This window comes from Scyliorhinus canicula, chromosome 13 (assembly GCF_902713615.1).
Source record: "Scyliorhinus canicula chromosome 13, sScyCan1.1, whole genome shotgun sequence".
NCBI classification, from domain to species: Eukaryota; Metazoa; Chordata; class Chondrichthyes; order Carcharhiniformes; family Scyliorhinidae; genus Scyliorhinus; species Scyliorhinus canicula.
In genome coordinates, this window is record NC_052158.1 from 67,926,267 (window position 1) to 67,945,041 (window position 18,775).

Below are 18,775 nucleotides of genomic sequence, written 5' to 3' on the forward strand. Positions count from 1 at the left end.
GGGCCTGGGTGGGACAGTGGGTCAGACACTGTCCTTTCACACTGGAACTGGGTGGGACAGTGGGTCAGACACTGTCCTTTCACACTCTGGGACTGGGTGGACAGTGGGTCAGACACTGTCCTTTCACACTCTGGGACTGGGTGGGACAGTGGGTCAGACACTGTCCTTTCACACTCTGGGACTGGGTGGGATAGAGGGTCAGACACTGTCCTTTCACACTCTGGGACTGGGTGGGACAGTGGCTCAGACACTGTCCTTTCACACTCTGGGACTGGGTGGGACAGTGGGTCAGACACTGTCCTTTCACACTTTGGGACTGGGTGGGACAATGGGTCAGACACTGTCCTTTTACACTCTGGGACTGGGTGTGAGGGTGGGTCAGACACTGTCCTTTCATACTCTGGAACGGAGCTCTGGGACAGGATGGTACAGTGGGTCAGGCACTGTTTTCACACTCTGCGAGTGTGTGGGATAGTGGGTCAGACACTCCTTTCACACTCTGGGACTGGGTGGGACAGTGGGTCAGACACTGTCGTTTCACACTCTGGGACTGGGTGGGATTGGGTCAGACACTGTCTTTTCACACTCTGGACTGGGTGGGACCTGGTCAGACACTGTCCTTTCACACTCTGGGACTGGGTGGGACTGGGTCAGACACCTTTCACACTCTGGGACTGGGTGGGAAAGAGGGTCAGACACTGTCCTTTCACACTCTGGGACAGGGTGGGTCAGTGGGTCAGACACTCCTTTCACACTCTGGGACTGGGTGGGACAGTGGGTCAGTCACTGTCCTTTCACACTTTGGGACTGGTTGGGACAGTGTCAGACACTGTCCTTTCACACTCTGGGACTGGGTGGAACAGTGGGTCAGACACTCCTTTCACACTCTGGGACTGGGTGGGACAGTGGGTCAGACTCTGTCCTTTCACACTCTGGGACTGGGTGGGACAGTAGGCTAGACACTGTCCTTTCACACTCTGGGACTGGGTGGTATAGTGGGTCAGACACTGTCCTTTCACACTCTGGGACTGGGTGGGACAGTGGGTCAGGCACTGTCCTTTCACACTCTGGGACTGGGTAGGACAGTGGGTCAGACACTGTCCATTCACACTCTGGGACTGTGTGGGACAGTGGGTCAGACACTGTCCTTTCACACTTGGACTGGGTGGGACAGTGGGTCAGACACTGTCCTTTCCCCCTCTGGGACTGGAGTGGTACAGTGGGTCAGACACTCCTTTCACACTCTGGGACTGGGTGAGACAGTGGGTCAGTCACTGTCCTTTCACACTGGGACTGGGTGGGTCAGTGGGTCAGACACTGTCCTTTCACACTCTGGGACTGGGTGGGTCAGTGGGTCAGACACTGTCCTTTCACACTCTGGGACTGGGTGGGACAGTGGGTCAGACACTGTCCTTTCACACTCTGGGACTGGGTGGGACAGTGGGTCAGACATTGTCCTTTCACACTGGGACTGGGTGGGACAGTGGGTCAGACACTGTCCTGCCACACTCTGGGACTGGGTGGTATAGTGGGTCAGACACTGTCCTTTCACACACTGGGACTGGGTGGGACAGTGGGTCAGACACTGTCCTTTCACACTCTGGGACTGGGTGGGACAGTGGGTCAGACATTCCTTTCACACTCTGGGACTGGGTGGGACAGTGGGTCAGACACTGTCCTTTCACACTCTGGGACTGGGTGGGACAGTGGGTCAGACACTGTCCTTTCACACTCTGGGACTGGGTGGGACAGTGGGTCAGACACTGTCCTTTCACACTCTGGGACTGGGTGGGACAGTGGGTCAGACACTGTCCTTTCACACTCTGGGACTGGGTGGACAGTGGGTCAGACACTGTCCTTTCACACTCTGGGACTGGGTGGGACAGTGGGTCAGACTCTGTCCTTTCACACTCTGGGATTGGGTGGGACAGTAGGCTAGACACTGTCCTTTCACACTCTGGGACTGGGTGGTATAGTGAGTCCGACACTGTCCTTTCACACTCTGGGACTGGGTGGGACAGTGGGTCAGGCACTGTCCTTTCACACTCTGGGACTGGGTAGGACAGTGGGTCAGACACTGTCCATTCACACTCTGGGACTGTGTGGGACAGTGGGTCAGACACTGTCCTTTCACACTTGGACTGGGTGGGACAGTGGGTCAGACACTGTCCTTTCCCCCTCTGGGACTGGGTGGGTCAGTGGGTCAGACACTCCTTTCACACTCTGGGACTGGGTGAGACAGTGGGTCAGTCACTGTCCTTTCACACTGGGACTGGGTGGGTCAGTGGGTCAGACACTGTCCTTTCACACTCTGGGACTGGGTGGGTCAGTGGGTCAGACACTGTCCTTTCACACTCTGTGACTGGGTGGGACAGTGGGTCAGACACTGTCCTTTCATACTCTGGGACTGGGTGGGACAGTGGGTCAGACATTGTCCTTTCACACTGGGACTGGGTGGGACAGTGGGTCAGACACTGTCCTGCCACACTCTGGGACTGGGTGGTATAGTGGGTCAGACACTGTCCTTTCACACACTGGGACTGGGTGGGACAGTGGGTCAGACACTGTCCTTTCACACTCTGGGACTGGGTGGGACAGTGGGTCAGACATTCCTTTCACACTCTGGGACTGGGTGGGAAAGTGGGTCAGACACTGTCCTTTCACACTCTGGGACTGGGTGGGTACAGTGGGTCAGACACTGTCCTTTCACACTCTGGGACTGGGTGGGACAGTGGGTCAGACACTGTCCTTTCACACTCTGGGACTGGGTGGGACAGTGGTCAGACACTGTCCTTTCACACTCTGGGACTGGGTGGGACAGTGGGTCAGACACTTCCTTTCACACTCTGGGACTGGGTGGGACTGGGTCAGACACTGTCCTTTCACACTCTGGGACTGGGTGGGACAGTGGGTCAGACACTGTCCTTTCACACTCTGGGACTGGGTGGTACAGTGGGTCAGACACTGTCCTTTCACACTCTGGGACTGGGTGGGACAGTGGGTCAGGCACTGTCCTTTCACACTCTGGGACTGGGTAGGACAGTGGGTCAGACACTGTCCATTCACACTCTGGGACTGTGTGGGACAGTGGGTCAGACTCTGTCCTTTCACACTCTGGGACTGGGTGGGACAGTGGGTCAGACACTGTCCTTTCCACCTCTGGGACTGGGTGGGATCAGTGGGTCAGACACTTCCTTTCACACTCTGGGACTGGGTGAGACAGTGGGTCAGATCACTGTCCTTTCACACTGGGACTGGGTGGGTACAGTGGGTCAGACACTGTCCTTTCACACTCTGGGACTGGGTGGGATCAGTGGGTCAGACACTGTCCTTTCACACTCTGTGACTGGGTGGGACAGTGGGTCAGACACTGTCCTTTCACACTCTGGGACTGGGTGGGACAGTGGGTCAGACATTGTCCTTTCACTTCTGGGACTGGGTGGGACAGTGGGTCAGACACTGTCCTGCCACACTCTGGGACTGGGTGGTATAGTGGGTCAGACACTGTCCTTTCACACACTGGGACTGGGTGGGACAGTGGGTCAGACACTGTCCTTTCACACTCTGGGACTGGGTGGGACAGTGGGTCAGACATTCCTTTCGCACTCTGGGCCTGGGTGGGACAGTGGGTCAGACACTGTCCTTTCACACTGGAACTGGGTGGGACAGTGGGTCAGACACTGTCCTTTCACACTCTGGGACTGGGTGGACAGTGGGTCAGACACTGTCCTTTCACACTCTGGGACTGGGTGGGACAGTGGGTCAGAGACTGTCCTTTCACACTCTGGGACTGGGTGGGATAGAGGGTCAGACACTGTCCTTTCACACTCTGGGACTGGGTGGGACAGTGGCTCAGACACTGTCCTTTCACACTCTGGGACTGGGTGGGACAGTGGGTCAGACATTGTCCTTTCACACTGGGACTGGGTGGGACAGTGGGTCAGACACTGTCCTGCCACACTCTGGGACTGGGTGGTATAGTGGGTCAGACACTGTCCTTTCACACACTGGGACTGGGTGGGACAGTGGGTCAGACATTGTCCTTTCACACTGGGACTGGGTGGGACAGTGGGTCAGACACTGTCCTGCCACACTCTGGGACTGGGTGGGACAGTGGGTCAGACATTGTCCTTTCACACTGCGACTGGGTGGGACAGTGGGTCAGACACTGTCCTTTCCCCCTCTGGGACTAGGTGGTATTGTGGGTCAGACACTTTCCTTTCACACACTGGGACTGGGTGGGACAGTGGGTCAGAGATTGTCCTTTCACACTGGGACTGGGTGGGACAGTGGGTCAGACACTGTCCTGCCCAACTCTGGGACGAGGTGGTATAGTGGGTCAGACACTGTCCTTTCACACTCTGGGACTAGGTGGGACAGTGGGTCAGACATTCCTTTCACACTCTGGGACTGGGTGGGACAGTGGGTCAGACACTGTCCTTTCACACTCTGGGACTGGGTGGGATAGAGGGTCAGACACTGTCCTTTCACACTTTGGGACTGGGTGGGACAATGGGTCAGACACTGTCCTTTTACACTCTGGGACTGGGTGTGAGGGTGGGTCAGACACTGTCCTTTCATACTCTGGAACGGAGCTCTGGGACAGGATGGTACAGTGGGTCAGGCACTGTCCTTTCACACTCTGGGACTGGGTGGACAGTGGGTCAGACACTGTCCTTTCACACTCTGGGACTGGGTGGTACAGTGGGTCAGACACTGTCCTTTCACACTCTGGGACTGTGTGGGACAGTGGGTCAGACACTGTCCTTTCACACTTGGACTGGGTGGGACAGTGGGTCAGACACTCCTTTCACACTCTGGGACTGGGTGAGACAGTGGGTCAGTCACTGTCCTTTCACACTGGGACTGGGTGGGTCAGTGGGTCAGACACTGTCCTTTCACACTCTGGGACTGGGTGGGTCAGTGGGTCAGACACTGTCCTTTCACACTCTGGGACTGGGTGGGACAGTGGGTCAGACACTGTCCTTTCACACTCTGGGACTGGGTGGGACAGTGGGTCAGACATTGTCCTTTCACACTGGGACTGGGTGGGACAGTGGGTCAGACACTGTCCTGCCACACTCTGGGACTGGGTGGTATAGTGGGTCAGACACTGTCCTTTCACACACTGGGACTGGGTGGGACAGTGGGTCAGACATTGTCCTTTCACACTCTGGGACTAGGTGGGACAGTGGGTCAGACATTCCTTTCACACTCTGGGACTGGGTGGGACAGTGGGTCAGACACTGTCCTTTAACACTGGAACTGGGTGGGACAGTGGGTCAGACACTGTCCTTTCACACTCTGGGACTGGGTGGACAGTGGGTCAGACACTGTCCTTTCACACTCTGGGACTGGGTGGGACAGTGGGTCAGACACTGTCCTTCACACTCTGGGACTGTGTGGGACAGTGGGTCAGACACTGTCCTTTCACACTTGGACTGGGGTGGGGACAAGTGGGTCAGACACTCCTTTCACACTCTGGGACTGGGTGAGACAGTGGGTCAGTCACTGTCCTTTCACACTGGGACTGGGTGTGTCAGTGGGTCAGACACTGTCCTTTCACACTCTTGGGACTGGGTGGGTCAGTGGTTCAGACACTGTCCTTTCACACTCTGGGCCTGGGTGGGACAGTTGGGTCAGACACTGTCCCTTTCACAACTCTGGTACTGGTGGGACGTGGGTCAGACATTGTCCTTTTCACACTGGGACTGGGTGGACAGTGGGTCAGACACTGTCCTGCCACACTCTGGGACTGGGTGGTATAGTGGGTCAGACACTGCCTTTCACACACTGGGACTGGGTGGGACAGTGGTCAGACATTGTCCTTTCACACTCTGGGACTAGGTGGTGACAGTGGGTCAGACATTCCCTTTCACACTCTGGGACTGGGTGGGACAGTGGGGTCAGACACTGTCCTTTAACACTGGAACTGGGTGGGACAGTGGGTCAGACACTGTCCTTTCACACTCTGGGACTGGGTGGACAGTGGGTCAGACACTGTCCTTTCACACTCTGGGACTGGGTGGGACAGTGGGTCAGACATTGTCCTTTCACACTCTGGGACTAGGTGGGACAGTGGGTCAGGCACTTTCCTTTCACACTCTGGGACTGGGTAGGACAGTGGGTCAGACACTGTCCTTTCACACTCTGGGACTGTGTGGGACAGTGGGTCAGACACTGTCCTTTCACACTTGGACTGGGTGGGACAGTGGGTCAGACACTCCTTTCACACTCTGGGACTGGGTGAGACAGTGGGTCAGTCACTGTCCTTTCACACTGGGACTGGGTGGGTCAGTGGGTCAGACACTGTCCTTTCACACTCTGGGACTGGGTGGGTCAGTGGGTCAGACACTGTCCTTTCACACTCTGGGACTGGGTGGGACAGTGGGTCAGACACTGTCCTTTCACACTCTGGGACTGGTTGGGACAGTGGGTCAGACATTGTCCTTTCACACTGGGACTGGGTGGGACAGTGGGTCAGACATTGTCCTTTCACACTCTGGGACTAGGTGGGACAGTGGGTCAGACATTCCTTTCACACTCTGGGACTGGGTGGGACAGTGGGTCAGACACTGTCCTTTCACACTGGAACTGGGTGGGACAGTGGGTCAGACACTGTCCTTTCACACTCTGGGACTGGGTGGACAGTGGGTCAGACACTGTCCTTTCACACTCTGGGACTGGGTGGGACAGTGGGTCAGACATTGTCCTTTCACACTGGGACTGGGTGGGACAGTGGGTCAGACACTGTCCTGCCACACTCTGGGACTGGGTGGTATAGTGGGTCAGACACTGTCCTTTCACACACTGGGACTGGGTGGGACAGTGGGTCAGACATTGTCCTTTCACACTGGGACTGGGTGGGACAGTGGGTCAGACATTGTCCTTTCACACTCTGGGACTAGGTGGGACAGTGGGTCAGACATTCCTTTCACACTCTGGGACTGGGTGGGACAGTGGGTCAGACACTGTCCTTTCACACTGGAACTGGGTGGGACAGTGGGTCAGACACTGTCCTTTCACACTCTGGGACTGGGTGGACAGTGGGTCAGACACTGTCCTTTCACACTCTGGGACTGGGTGGGACAGTGGGTCAGACATTGTCCTTTCACACTGGGACTGGGTGGGACAGTGGGTCAGACACTGTCCTGCCACACTCTGGGACTGGGTGGTATAGTGGGTCAGACACTGTCCTTTCACACACTGGGACTGGGTGGGACAGTGGGTCAGACATTGTCCTTTCACACTGGGACTGGGTGGGACAGTGGGTCAGACACTGTCCTGCCACACTCTGGGACTGGGTGGGACAGTGGGTCAGACATTGTCCTTTCACACTGGGACTGGGTGGGACAGTGGGTCAGACACTGTCCTGCCACACTCTGGGACTGGGTGGTATAGTGGGTCAGACACTGTCCTTTCACACACTGGGACTGGGTGGGACAGTGGGTCAGACATTGTCCTTTCACACTGGGACTGGGTGGGACAGTGGGTCAGACACTGTCCTGCCCAACTCTGGGACGAGGTGGTATAGTGGGTCAGACACTGTCCTTTCACACTCTGGGACTAGGTGGGACAGTGGGTCAGACATTCCTTTCACACTCTGGGACTGGGTGGGACAGTGGGTCAGACACTGTCCTTTCACACTCTGGGACTGGGTGGGATAGAGGGTCAGACACTGTCCTTTCACACTTTGGGACTGGGTGGGACAATGGGTCAGACACTGTCCTTTTACACTCTGGGACTGGGTGTGAGGGTGGGTCAGACACTGTCCTTTCATACTCTGGAACGGAGCTCTGGGACAGGATGGTACAGTGGGTCAGGCACTGTCCTTTCACACTCTGGGACTGGGTGGACAGTGGGTCAGACACTGTCCTTTCACACTCTGGGACTGGGTGGTACAGTGGGTCAGACACTGTCCTTTCACACTCTGGGACTGTGTGGGACAGTGGGTCAGACACTGTCCTTTCACACTTGGACTGGGTGGGACAGTGGGTCAGACACTCCTTTCACACTCTGGGACTGGGTGAGACAGTGGGTCAGTCACTGTCCTTTCACACTGGGACTGGGTGGGTCAGTGGGTCAGACACTGTCCTTTCACACTCTGGGACTGGGTGGGTCAGTGGGTCAGACACTGTCCTTTCACACTCTGGGACTGGGTGGGACAGTGGGTCAGACACTGTCCTTTCACACTCTGGGACTGGGTGGGACAGTGGGTCAGACATTGTCCTTTCACACTGGGACTGGGTGGGACAGTGGGTCAGACACTGTCCTGCCACACTCTGGGACTGGGTGGTATAGTGGGTCAGACACTGTCCTTTCACACACTGGGACTGGGTGGGACAGTGGGTCAGACATTGTCCTTTCACACTCTGGGACTAGGTGGGACAGTGGGTCAGACATTCCTTTCACACTCTGGGACTGGGTGGGACAGTGGGTCAGACACTGTCCTTTAACACTGGAACTGGGTGGGACAGTGGGTCAGACACTGTCCTTTCACACTCTGGGACTGGGTGGACAGTGGGTCAGACACTGTCCTTTCACACTCTGGGACTGGGTGGGACAGTGGGTCAGACACTGTCCTTTCACACTCTGGGACTGGGTGGGACAGTGGCTCAGACACTGTCCTTTCACACTCTGGGACTGGGTGGGACAGTGGGTAAGACACTGCCCTGCCACACTCTGGGACTAGGTGGTATAGTGGGTCAGACACTGTCCTTTCCCACACTGGGACTGGGTGGGACAGTGGGTCAGACATTGTCCTTTCACACTGGGACTGGGTGGGACAGTGGGTCAGACACTGTCCTGCCACACTCTGGGACTGGGTGGGACAGTGGGTCAGACATTGTCCTTTCACACTGGGACTGGGTGGGACAGTGGGTCAGACACTGTCCTGCCACACTCTGGGACTGGGTGGTATAGTGGGTCAGACACTGTCCTTTCACACACTGGGACTGGGTGGGACAGTGGGTCAGACATTGTCCTTTCACACTCTGGGACTAGGTGGGACAGTGGGTCAGACATTCCTTTCACACTCTGGGACTGGGTGGGACAGTGGGTCAGACACTGTCCTTTCACACTGGAACTGGGTGGGACAGTGGGTCAGACACTGTCCTTTCACACACTGGGACTGGGTGGACAGTGGGTCAGACACTGTCCTTTCACACTGGGACTGGGTGGACAGTGGGTCAGACACTGTCCTTTCACACTGGGACTGGGTGGGACAGTGGGTCAGACACTGTCCTTTCACACTCTGGGACTGGGTGGGACAGTGGGTCAGACACTGTCCTGCCACACTCTGGGACTGGGTGGTATAGTGGGTCAGACACTCTCCTTTCACACACTGGGACTGGGTGGGACAGTGGGTCAGACATTGTCCTTTCACACTCTGGGACTAGGTGGGACAGGGGGTCAGCCATTCCTTTCACACTCTGGGACTGGGTGGGACAGTGGGTCAGACACTGTCCTTTCACACTGGAACTGGGTGGGACAGTGGGTCAGACACTGTCCTTTCACTCTCTGGGACTGGGTGGACAGTGGGTCAGACACTGTCCTTTCACACTCTGGGACTGGGTGGGACAGTGGGTCAGACACTGCCCTTTCACACTCTGGGACTGGGTGGGATAGAGGGTCAGGCACTGTCCTTTCACACTCTGGGACTGGGTGGGACATTGGCTCAGACACTGTCCTTTCACACTCTGGGACTGGGTGGGACAGTGGGTCAGACATTGTCCTTTCACACTGGGACTGGGTGGGACAGTGGGTCAGACACTGTCCTGCCACACTCTGGGACTAGGTGGTATAGTGGGTCAGACACTGTCCAATCACACACTGGGACTGGGTGGGACAGTGGGTCAGACATTGTCCTTTCACACTGGGGCTGGGTGGGACAGTGGGTCAGACACTGTCCTTTCTCACTCTGGGACTGGGTGGGACAGTGGGTCAGACACTGTCCTTTCACACTCTGGGACTGGGTGGGACAGTGGGTCAGACACTGTCCTTTCACACTGGGACTGGGTGGGACAGTGGGTCAGACACTGTCCTTTCACACTCTGGGACTGGGTGGGACAGTGGGTCAGACACTGTCCTGCCACACTCTGGGACTGGGTGGTATAGTGGGTCAGACACTGTCCTTTCACACACTGGGACTGGGTGGGACAGTGGGTCAGACATTGTCCTTTCACACTCTGGGACTAGGTGGGACAGGGGGTCAGCCATTCCTTTCACACTCTGGGACTGGGTGGGACAGTGGGTCAGACACTGTCCTTTCACACTGGAACTGGGTGGGACAGTGGGTCAGACACTGTCCTTTCACACTCTGGGACTGGGTGGACAGTGGGTCAGACACTGTCCTTTCACACTCTGGGACTGGGTGGGACAGTGGGTCAGACACTGTCCTTTCACACTCTGGGACTGGGTGGGATAGAGGGTCAGACACTGTCCTTTCACACTCTGGGACTGGGTGGGACATTGGCTCAGACACTGTCCTTTCACACTCTGGGACTGGGTGGGACAGTGGGTCAGACATTGTCCTTTCACACTGGGACTGGGTGGGACAGTGGGTCAGACACTGTCCTGCCACACTGGGACTAGGTGGTATAGTGGGTCAGACACTGTCCTTTCACACACTGGGACTGGGTGGGACAGTGGGTCAGACATTGTCCTTTCACACTGGGACTGGGTGGGACAGTGGGTCAGACACTGTCCTGCCACACTCTGGGACGAGGTGGTATAGTGGGTCAGACACTGTCCTTTCACACACTGGGACTGGGTGGGACAGTGGGTCAGACATTGTCCTTTCACACTCTGGGACTAGGTGGGACAGTGGGTCAGACATTCCTTTCACACTGGGACTGGGTGGGAAAGTGGGTCAGACACTGTCCTTTCACACTCTGGGACTGGGTGGGATAGAGGGTCAGACACTGTCCTTTCACACTTTGGGACTGGGTGGGACAATGGGTCAGACACTGTCCTTTTACACTCTGGGACTGGGTGTGAGGGTGGGTCAGACACATTCCTTTCATACTCTGGAACGGAGCTCTGGGACAGGATGGTACAGTGGGTCAGGCACTGTTTTCACACTCTGCGAGTGTGTGGGATAGTGGGTCAGACACTCCTTTCACACTCTGGGACTGGGTGGGACAGTGGGTCAGACACTGTCGTTTCACACTCTGGGACTGGGTGGTACAGTGGTTCAGACTCTGTCCTTTCACACTCTGGGACTCGATGGGACAGTGGGTCAGACTTTGTCCTTTCACACTCTGGGACTGGGTGGGACAGTGGGTCAGACACTGTCCTTTCACATTCTGGGACTGGGTGGGACAGTGGGTCAGACATTGTCCTTTCACACTTGGACTGGGTGGGTCAGTGGGTCAGACACTGTCCTTTCACACTCTGGGACTGGGTGGGACAGTGGGTCAGACACTGTCCTTTCACACTGGGACTGGGTGGGTCAGTGGGTCAGACACTGTCCTTTCACACTCTGGGACTGGGTGGGTCAGTGGGTCAGACACTCCTTTCACACTCTGGGACTGGGTGGGACAGTGGGTCAGTCACTGTCCTTTCACACTGGGACTGGATGGGACAGTGGGTCAGACACTGTCCTTTCACACTCTGGGACTGGGTGGGACAGTGGGTCAGACACTGTCCTTTCTCACTCTGGGACTGGGTTGGACAGTGGGTCAGACACTGTCCTTTCATACTGGGACTGGGTGGGACAGTGGGTCAGACACTGTCCTTTCACACTCTGGGACTGGTTGGGACAGTGTCAGACACTGTCCTTTCACACTCTGGGACTGGGTGGGACATGATGATCCATCAATTGAACGTGAGACGAGTTGCTGTAGAAAAGTGGGCTTTAATAAGCTCAATGTTAGCCCTGCGGTCGACTACAGTAAATGGCCGACTGCCGGGCGTGCTGGGTATTTATACCTCGCCCTGGAGGCGGGGTTAACTCAGCCTCTCGATCAATCGGGGAGCCGTCACATGACTGGTTTCAACCAATCGGTCGAGAGGCACATGACCGACCAGGGCCAATGGTAAGCCGGTGTTCTGCACCAATGGCAGGCAGCTATGTTAATCATACCACCACAGGACAGTGGGTCAGTCACTGTCCTTTCACACTCTGGGACTGGGTGGTACAGTGGTTCAGACTCTGTCCTTTCACACTCTGGGACTCGATGGGACAGTGGGTCAGACTTTGTCCTTTCACACTCTGGGACTGGGTGGGACAGTGGGTCAGACACTGTCCTTTCACACTCTAGGACTGGGTGGGACAGTGAGTCCGACACTGTCCTTTCACACTCTGGGACTGGGTGGGACAGTGGGTCAGGCACTGTCCTTTCACACTCTGGGACTGGGTAGGACAGTGGGTCAGACACTGTCCTTTCACACTCTGGGACTGTGTGGGACAGTGGGTCAGACACTGTCCTTTCACACTCTGGGACTGGATGGGACAGTGGGTCAGACACTGTCCTTTCACACTCTGGGACTGTGTGGGACAGTGGGTCAGACACTGTCCTTTCACACTCTGGGACTGTGTGGGACAGTGGGTCAGACACTGTCCTTTCTCACTCTGGGACTGGGTGGGACAGTGGGTCAGACACTGTCCTTTCACACTCTGGGACTGGGTGGGACAGTGGGTCAGACACTGTCCTTTCACAATGGGACTGGGTGGGACAGTGGATCAGACACTGTCCTTTCACAGTCTGGGTGGGACAGTGGGTCAGACACTGTCCTTTCACACTCTGGGACTGGGTGGGACAGTGGGTCTGACACTGTCCTTTCACACTCTGGGACTGGGTGGGACAGTGGGTCAGACATTGTCCTTTCACACTGGGACTGGGTAGGACAGTGGGTCAGACACTGTCCTGTCACACTCTGGGGCTGGGTGGGACAGTGGGTCAGACACTGTCCTGTCACACTCTGGGGCTGGGTGGGACAGTGGGTCAGACACTGTCCTTTCACACTCTGGGACTGGGGGGGGGGGGGGGGGGGTGGGACAGTGGGTCAGACACTCCTTTCTCACTCTGGGACTGGGTGGGACAGTGGGTCAGACACTGTCCTTTCACACTCTGGGACTGGGTGGGACAGTGGGTCAGACACTGTCCTTTCACAATGGGACTGGGTGGGACAGTGGATCAGACACTGTCCTTTCACAGTCTGGGTCTGGGTGGGACAGTGGGTCTGACACTGTCCTTTCACACTCTGGGACTGGGTGGGACAGTGGGTCAGACATTGTCCTTTCACACTGGGACTGGGTAGGACAGTGGGTCAGACACTGTCCTGTCACACTCTGGGGCTGGGTGGGACAGTGGGTCAGACACTGTCCTTTCACACTCTGGGACTGGGGGGGGGGGGGGCAGTGGGTCAGACACTGTCCTGTCACACTCCGGGACTGGGTGTGAGAGTGGGTGAGACACTGTCCTTTCACACTCTGGGACAGTGGGTCAGACACTATCCTTTCACACTGGGACTGGGTGGGACAGTGGTCAGACACTGTCCTTTCCCCCTCTGGGACTGGATGGGACAGTGGGTCAGACACTGTCCTTTCACACTCTGGGTCTGGTTGGAAGGATGGATCAGACACTCTCCTTTCACACTGTGGAACTGGGTGAATCGGTGGGTCAGACACTGGCCTCTCTGCAATGGGTCTTGTGTTTACTGGCAACTTGAACCAAGTAGACAAATATCTTAATTGTGACTGTTCTCTAGATTTGCACCAGGGATTTCTTAATTCCTAGTTGAAAGCAGTGGGTAAAAGAGGTCCATAAATCTCAGTCTCTGTCTCCTGAGAACCCTAACCCTCGGTTTTAGAGAGTTGTTGGGTGTACCCAGGGTTCAGAATAGCTACAAACAACCAAATCACATTGACATGAGGCAGTATTCCTGTCACCCCACTCCTCAGTTTTCTATCAAAGTCAGACACAATGAAAACAACTGTAAAAATGGTCACTACCTTTGTGTAGCAGGAGGCCAGCAACATCTACAGGTGTAGGAGCCATTGTCTGCAACTGAAGTGCTTGGGCCTTGGGTAATGATATACAGGGTGATGTGTGCCCGTCCAGAGAGGAAAGGGAAAGAAACTCCCCATTTTTTCAGCCTATAGAGAAAAACATGAAATAGGTTTGAATTTTGTCTGGAAGTTGAATCTCTCTTGGATTGAAGTCAGTGGGAAGGAAAATTAGACAGCATGCAAAATGGAGTGTCGATCCATTGGTTTTTGCTACTGTACAAGATGAATTGTACAGAGTCTGGGGATAATTTTACCCGCACCCGCCGGTTGACCAGACTGGGACAGCTTCACGTTTTACACCTAGCCCAATTGGTGGAAAATAAGATTGGGTTATGGCGTAATGTGGGCCAATCCCATCAGGTTTGTATTGGGTAGGTTTGGATAAAATGACCTCCCGATATTTAGTGTCTTCATTTTCAGAGTGAAAATTTTAATATGCACAAAATAAGGTCGTGTTGGTACAGTTCGTCTTGCTATTCAGTGGAAACGTTGAGAATGGCTCCCTTAATATATTCAGCTAAGAAGTAGAGACTAGGGGAGATGGGTGGTGTAGTGGAAATGCCTCTGGACTAGTAATCCTGCGATCCAGGCCACTGCCCTGGGGACATGGGTTCAAATCACACCACAACAGGCAGTGGAGTTTTACTATAAACAATGTGCTGGGATACAGGGAATAGGGAGGAGAATGACACTCAGCCATGATGCTCGCTTGGAGAGCTGGTGCAGGCACGATGGGCCACATAGCTTCCATCTGCGTCGCAACAATTCTGAGATTCTGACACGAGTCAAGTTCTCGTGACAAAGAAAATTTAGGGAGATTATAACATTCATCCTCAGAGCTTTATTCTCGTGAGTAATATTTTTTCCTTGTGTCCCATTTTAGCCGATGAGGAAGCTCCAGATTATGGTTCAGGGGTTCGACAATCGGGAACAGCCAAGATCTCCTTTGATGACCAGCACTTTGAGAAGGTAACTGAGGCTTTTCCTTCACATCGGCCCCTACTGAAGCCAATTACAAACAACGTACTCGGAAACAGAACTGGGCAGAAAGAAATGTGAAATTCCTGACCAAAAATATAAAAGATTGTGCAGGTCTAGATTTTTGTCACATATTCTGAGGACATCAGGGCTGATGTATTTGCACCAAAAGTGTGCTTTTGATGCAAAAACAACCAAGGTCATGTAAGATCTCGCACACTGGTGAACTCTAAAAGGAACTCCCAGCCCGAAGTTTACCCATGGTAACCCTTAGCCCTGAGGTGTCAGCCGTGGCTCCGCTTACCTCTGAGTCACAGAGTTCCAAGTCCTAGTCCAGGGCTTGAGTACAAAAATCAAGGCTGACACTCTGTTGCAGTATGAAAGGAGCGCGGAACTGTCAGAGGTGCCATCTTTCAGATGAGGTGTTTGAAGTGAGGCCCCCATCAGTTTCTCAGGTGGATTTAACATTTCCATGACACTATTTTGAAAAAGAATTGTCCCCGATGTCCTGGCCAATATTTATCTCTCAATGAAAATCACAAAAATATTAAATCATCACATTGATTTTTGATGGAGTTCGCTTTGTGCAAATTGGCTGATACACTTCCTACATTACAACTGTGACTACACTTAAGCATCTGATCGGTTATAATGCTCTTTGAGATGGTCGTTGAGCATAAAAGTCGATATATAAATATGAACCTTTTCTTTTTACCCAGTCCTTGAGATTATTCACTCTCCTAACCGTGAGAATCCGGTGTGTGTGGAAGAAGATTAAGTGGGCGGAGAGAACAGATTGCACGTGATGTTTGGAAAGAATGTCGTAGAGTAGAATAGAATTTGTAATTGCGCAGATTATACATGGGGCTAGAGAAGAGGAAGCTTGATGGGTGGAATGGCATCTTACTGATCCGTGCCTGCTTGTCTTTGTAAACCAATTGACCATTTCAGAAAGGCATGGACTGGCAGACGATTAGCAAAAGTAATTTAATGCAGAGAGCTGAAAGGTTGCAAAAACCAAGTGTTGAGATTATAGATTCAATAGGAAGAGGCTGAAGAACGTGGTCGAATAGAAAGACCGAGGGGCTTAAATACATAATTCCCTGATGTGAAAGTACAGATTGGTAAAGCTTTCAAAAAAGAAACAACGGGAGGGATTCTCCGTCTGTTGCAGTGAATGGCAGATTTGGCTGGGCGCCAAATTCTCCATCTTCGCTGGCAGCAATAGCAGGGCGGATGCGCAACGGAGAATCCCGGCCAACATCAAGACAGTAACATACAAGAATATAGGAGTATGATGAATGTGTACGAAACATTGTTTAAGCCATTGTTGGACTACTCTGTGCAGTTTGGAATTGTATTGTATATTATTGTAATTATATTGTAAAAAGAACATTAAACTAATAGCACACAATGCTGATTTACTGGGATACCAGGCATGCCAAAAGAGTTAGACTAGGGCTTGAAATTCCAGGATTTACTCCACTGGAGCTGCGACGGCCATGAGGAGAGTTAATAGAGGTGTTTGGATTAATAACAAGCATGAATCAGGAAATACTATTTCTTCTGGCCAGGGCATAAGTAATGAAAGGCCAGCATTTTAAAGTGTAACTGAGAGTGAGGCGTGAAATTGGAAGAAATATCTTTATGCAGGGGGGCTGTTGGAGTAGGGTCGCTTTGTTAAGTGTGTAGTTACATTTAATGGGAATATTGAATAAATCCTTTAATTAGTGGAACATACAGCCATAAGGTAGGGCAGTAGGGTGGTTTAGGATTGCTGCAGCAAGAAATACAGGCAAGATGGGCCAAATGGCCTCCTTTATTGCTGTAAACACAGTTGGTTTTATTAACATTGCCATAAATATCCAAGAACATGTCTGCTGAAGTGATGATGGGATGTTTGTGTGAAGTTGACCCTGTGATCCCCTCCATTGCATTTAGTTTCAGTCAGATTGTTGTACAGCTGGAATGTCTCGCTCCGGAACGTCGCAGGAGGAGTTGCGGATTGTTGAAGGTCAGGGTCAGTCGAGTGATTCAGGCCCCTCAGCCGATGAAGTCAACAACAATACCTGTGCAGGTAGGCACTGCATCATCAAAATCGATGGCACCCTTTGTTCGATCATGGTTCGAAAGAGTTATTTGGAATGGAAGTACGTGTGCTACAGAGGTCAGGGATTAATTGGAAAAGGTAGTTTTTTTAGGAACATTTCAAGAAGAGAGCTAGAAGGTCCCAGTGCCAATTTGTGCAGAGATGATTAAATCTGATATATCAATGGGGCAGAATAATTAGGATGGAAAGTCAGTCTTGTGACCACACTCCCGATTTCTGTTCCTTGAGAGTAAATTTGATTTTGGAGATAGTGTAAAACGGAGCTGATACAAATTCAACCACAAGTCATAGATATTTCTCAATTTACCCCCAATTTCAGTAAAATCAACATGAACTAGATGTTGACCCTGGGATCTTTGAATTCCCTTAGAACATAGAACAGTACAGCACAGAACAGGCCCTTTGGCCCTCGATGTTGTGCCGAGCAATGATCACCCTACTCAAACCCACGTATCCACCCTATACCCGGAACCCAACAACCCACCCCCCCTTAACCTTACTTTTTATTTTACGACACCACAGGCAATTTAGCATGGCCAATACACCTAACCCGCACATCTTTGGACTGTGGGAGGAAACCGGAGCACCCGGAGGAAACTCACGCACACACGGGGAGGACGTGCAGACTCCGCACAGACAGTGACCCAGCCGGGAATCGAACCTGGGACGCTGGAGCTGTGAAGCATTTATGCTAACCACCATGCTACCGTGCTGCCCCACTTGTTTCAAACTTCCTGGAAAAACGTCCCTCATCACTTATCTCCTGAGCTCTAAAACACATCTTTTCACAACCTAGCGAGGCGATTAGGAGATTTAAAAAAAAATCTCAGTGAGATATTATGATCTGGAAAGAATTGCCTGAAAGGATGATGGAAGCGGACTGAATAATAACTTTCAGAAAAGAACTGGGGGCGGGATTCCCTCGTCCCACAGCAGAGTGTTGATGGCTTCGTAAATGCCGTCGCGTTTTACGATGGCGTGAATGGGCCGCTCTGAGGAGTGATTCAGGCCCGCAAATGGGGCCAGCACTGGAAGCGCGGGAGGCACGGAGCCAGACCGGCATCGGATATTCGGGACGCGTCAATGACCCTCCCCCCCCCCCCCCACACACATACACACACACACACACACATACCCCCGGTATTCAATCTTAAAATCAACATTTAAATTATATCTTGTGGGGAGATTATGACGTAGTGGTAATGTCACTGGTCTAGTAATCCTGGAACCCAGATTAATGCTCTGGGGATAGGCTCAAATCCCACCATGGTAGCTGGTGGAATTCAATTTAAGTTAATAAAATCTGGAATTGAAAGCTCGTCTCAGTAATGGTTGCATAGAACATACAGTGCAGAAGGAGGCCATTCGGCCAATCGAGTCTGCACCGACCCACTTAAACCCTCACCTCCACCCTATCCCCGTAACCCAATAACCCCTCCACACAGACAGTGACCCAGCAGGAATCGAACCTGGGTCCCTGGCGCGGTGAAGCCACGGTGCTATCCACTTGTGCTGCCCGTGACCATGAAACAATTTTTGATTGTCGTAAAAACCCGTCTGGTTCACTAATGCCCTGCAGGGAAGGAAATCTGCCAACCTCACCTGGTCTGGCCTGTGTGTGACTCCAAATCCTCGGTACTGTGGTTGACTCTGAACTGCCCTCTGAAATGGCT

The 18,775-nt window shown here is 53.3% G+C and overlaps 1 protein-coding gene across 24 annotated transcripts in view; it reads left to right on the top strand.

Moving 5' to 3' along the window:
• Positions 1 to 18,775, top strand: part of kif1aa (kinesin family member 1Aa) — a 397,377-nt gene that overhangs the window by 269,285 nt on the left and 109,317 nt on the right. For all 24 annotated transcript variants that reach the window (XM_038816644.1, XM_038816646.1, XM_038816647.1 and 21 more), the window contains 2 exons: positions 14,898 to 14,983; positions 16,934 to 17,069. In XM_038816644.1, coding sequence (XP_038672572.1) covers positions 14,898 to 14,983; positions 16,934 to 17,069 — 222 coding nt within the window. The remainder of the gene's footprint in view (positions 1 to 14,897; positions 14,984 to 16,933; positions 17,070 to 18,775) is intronic.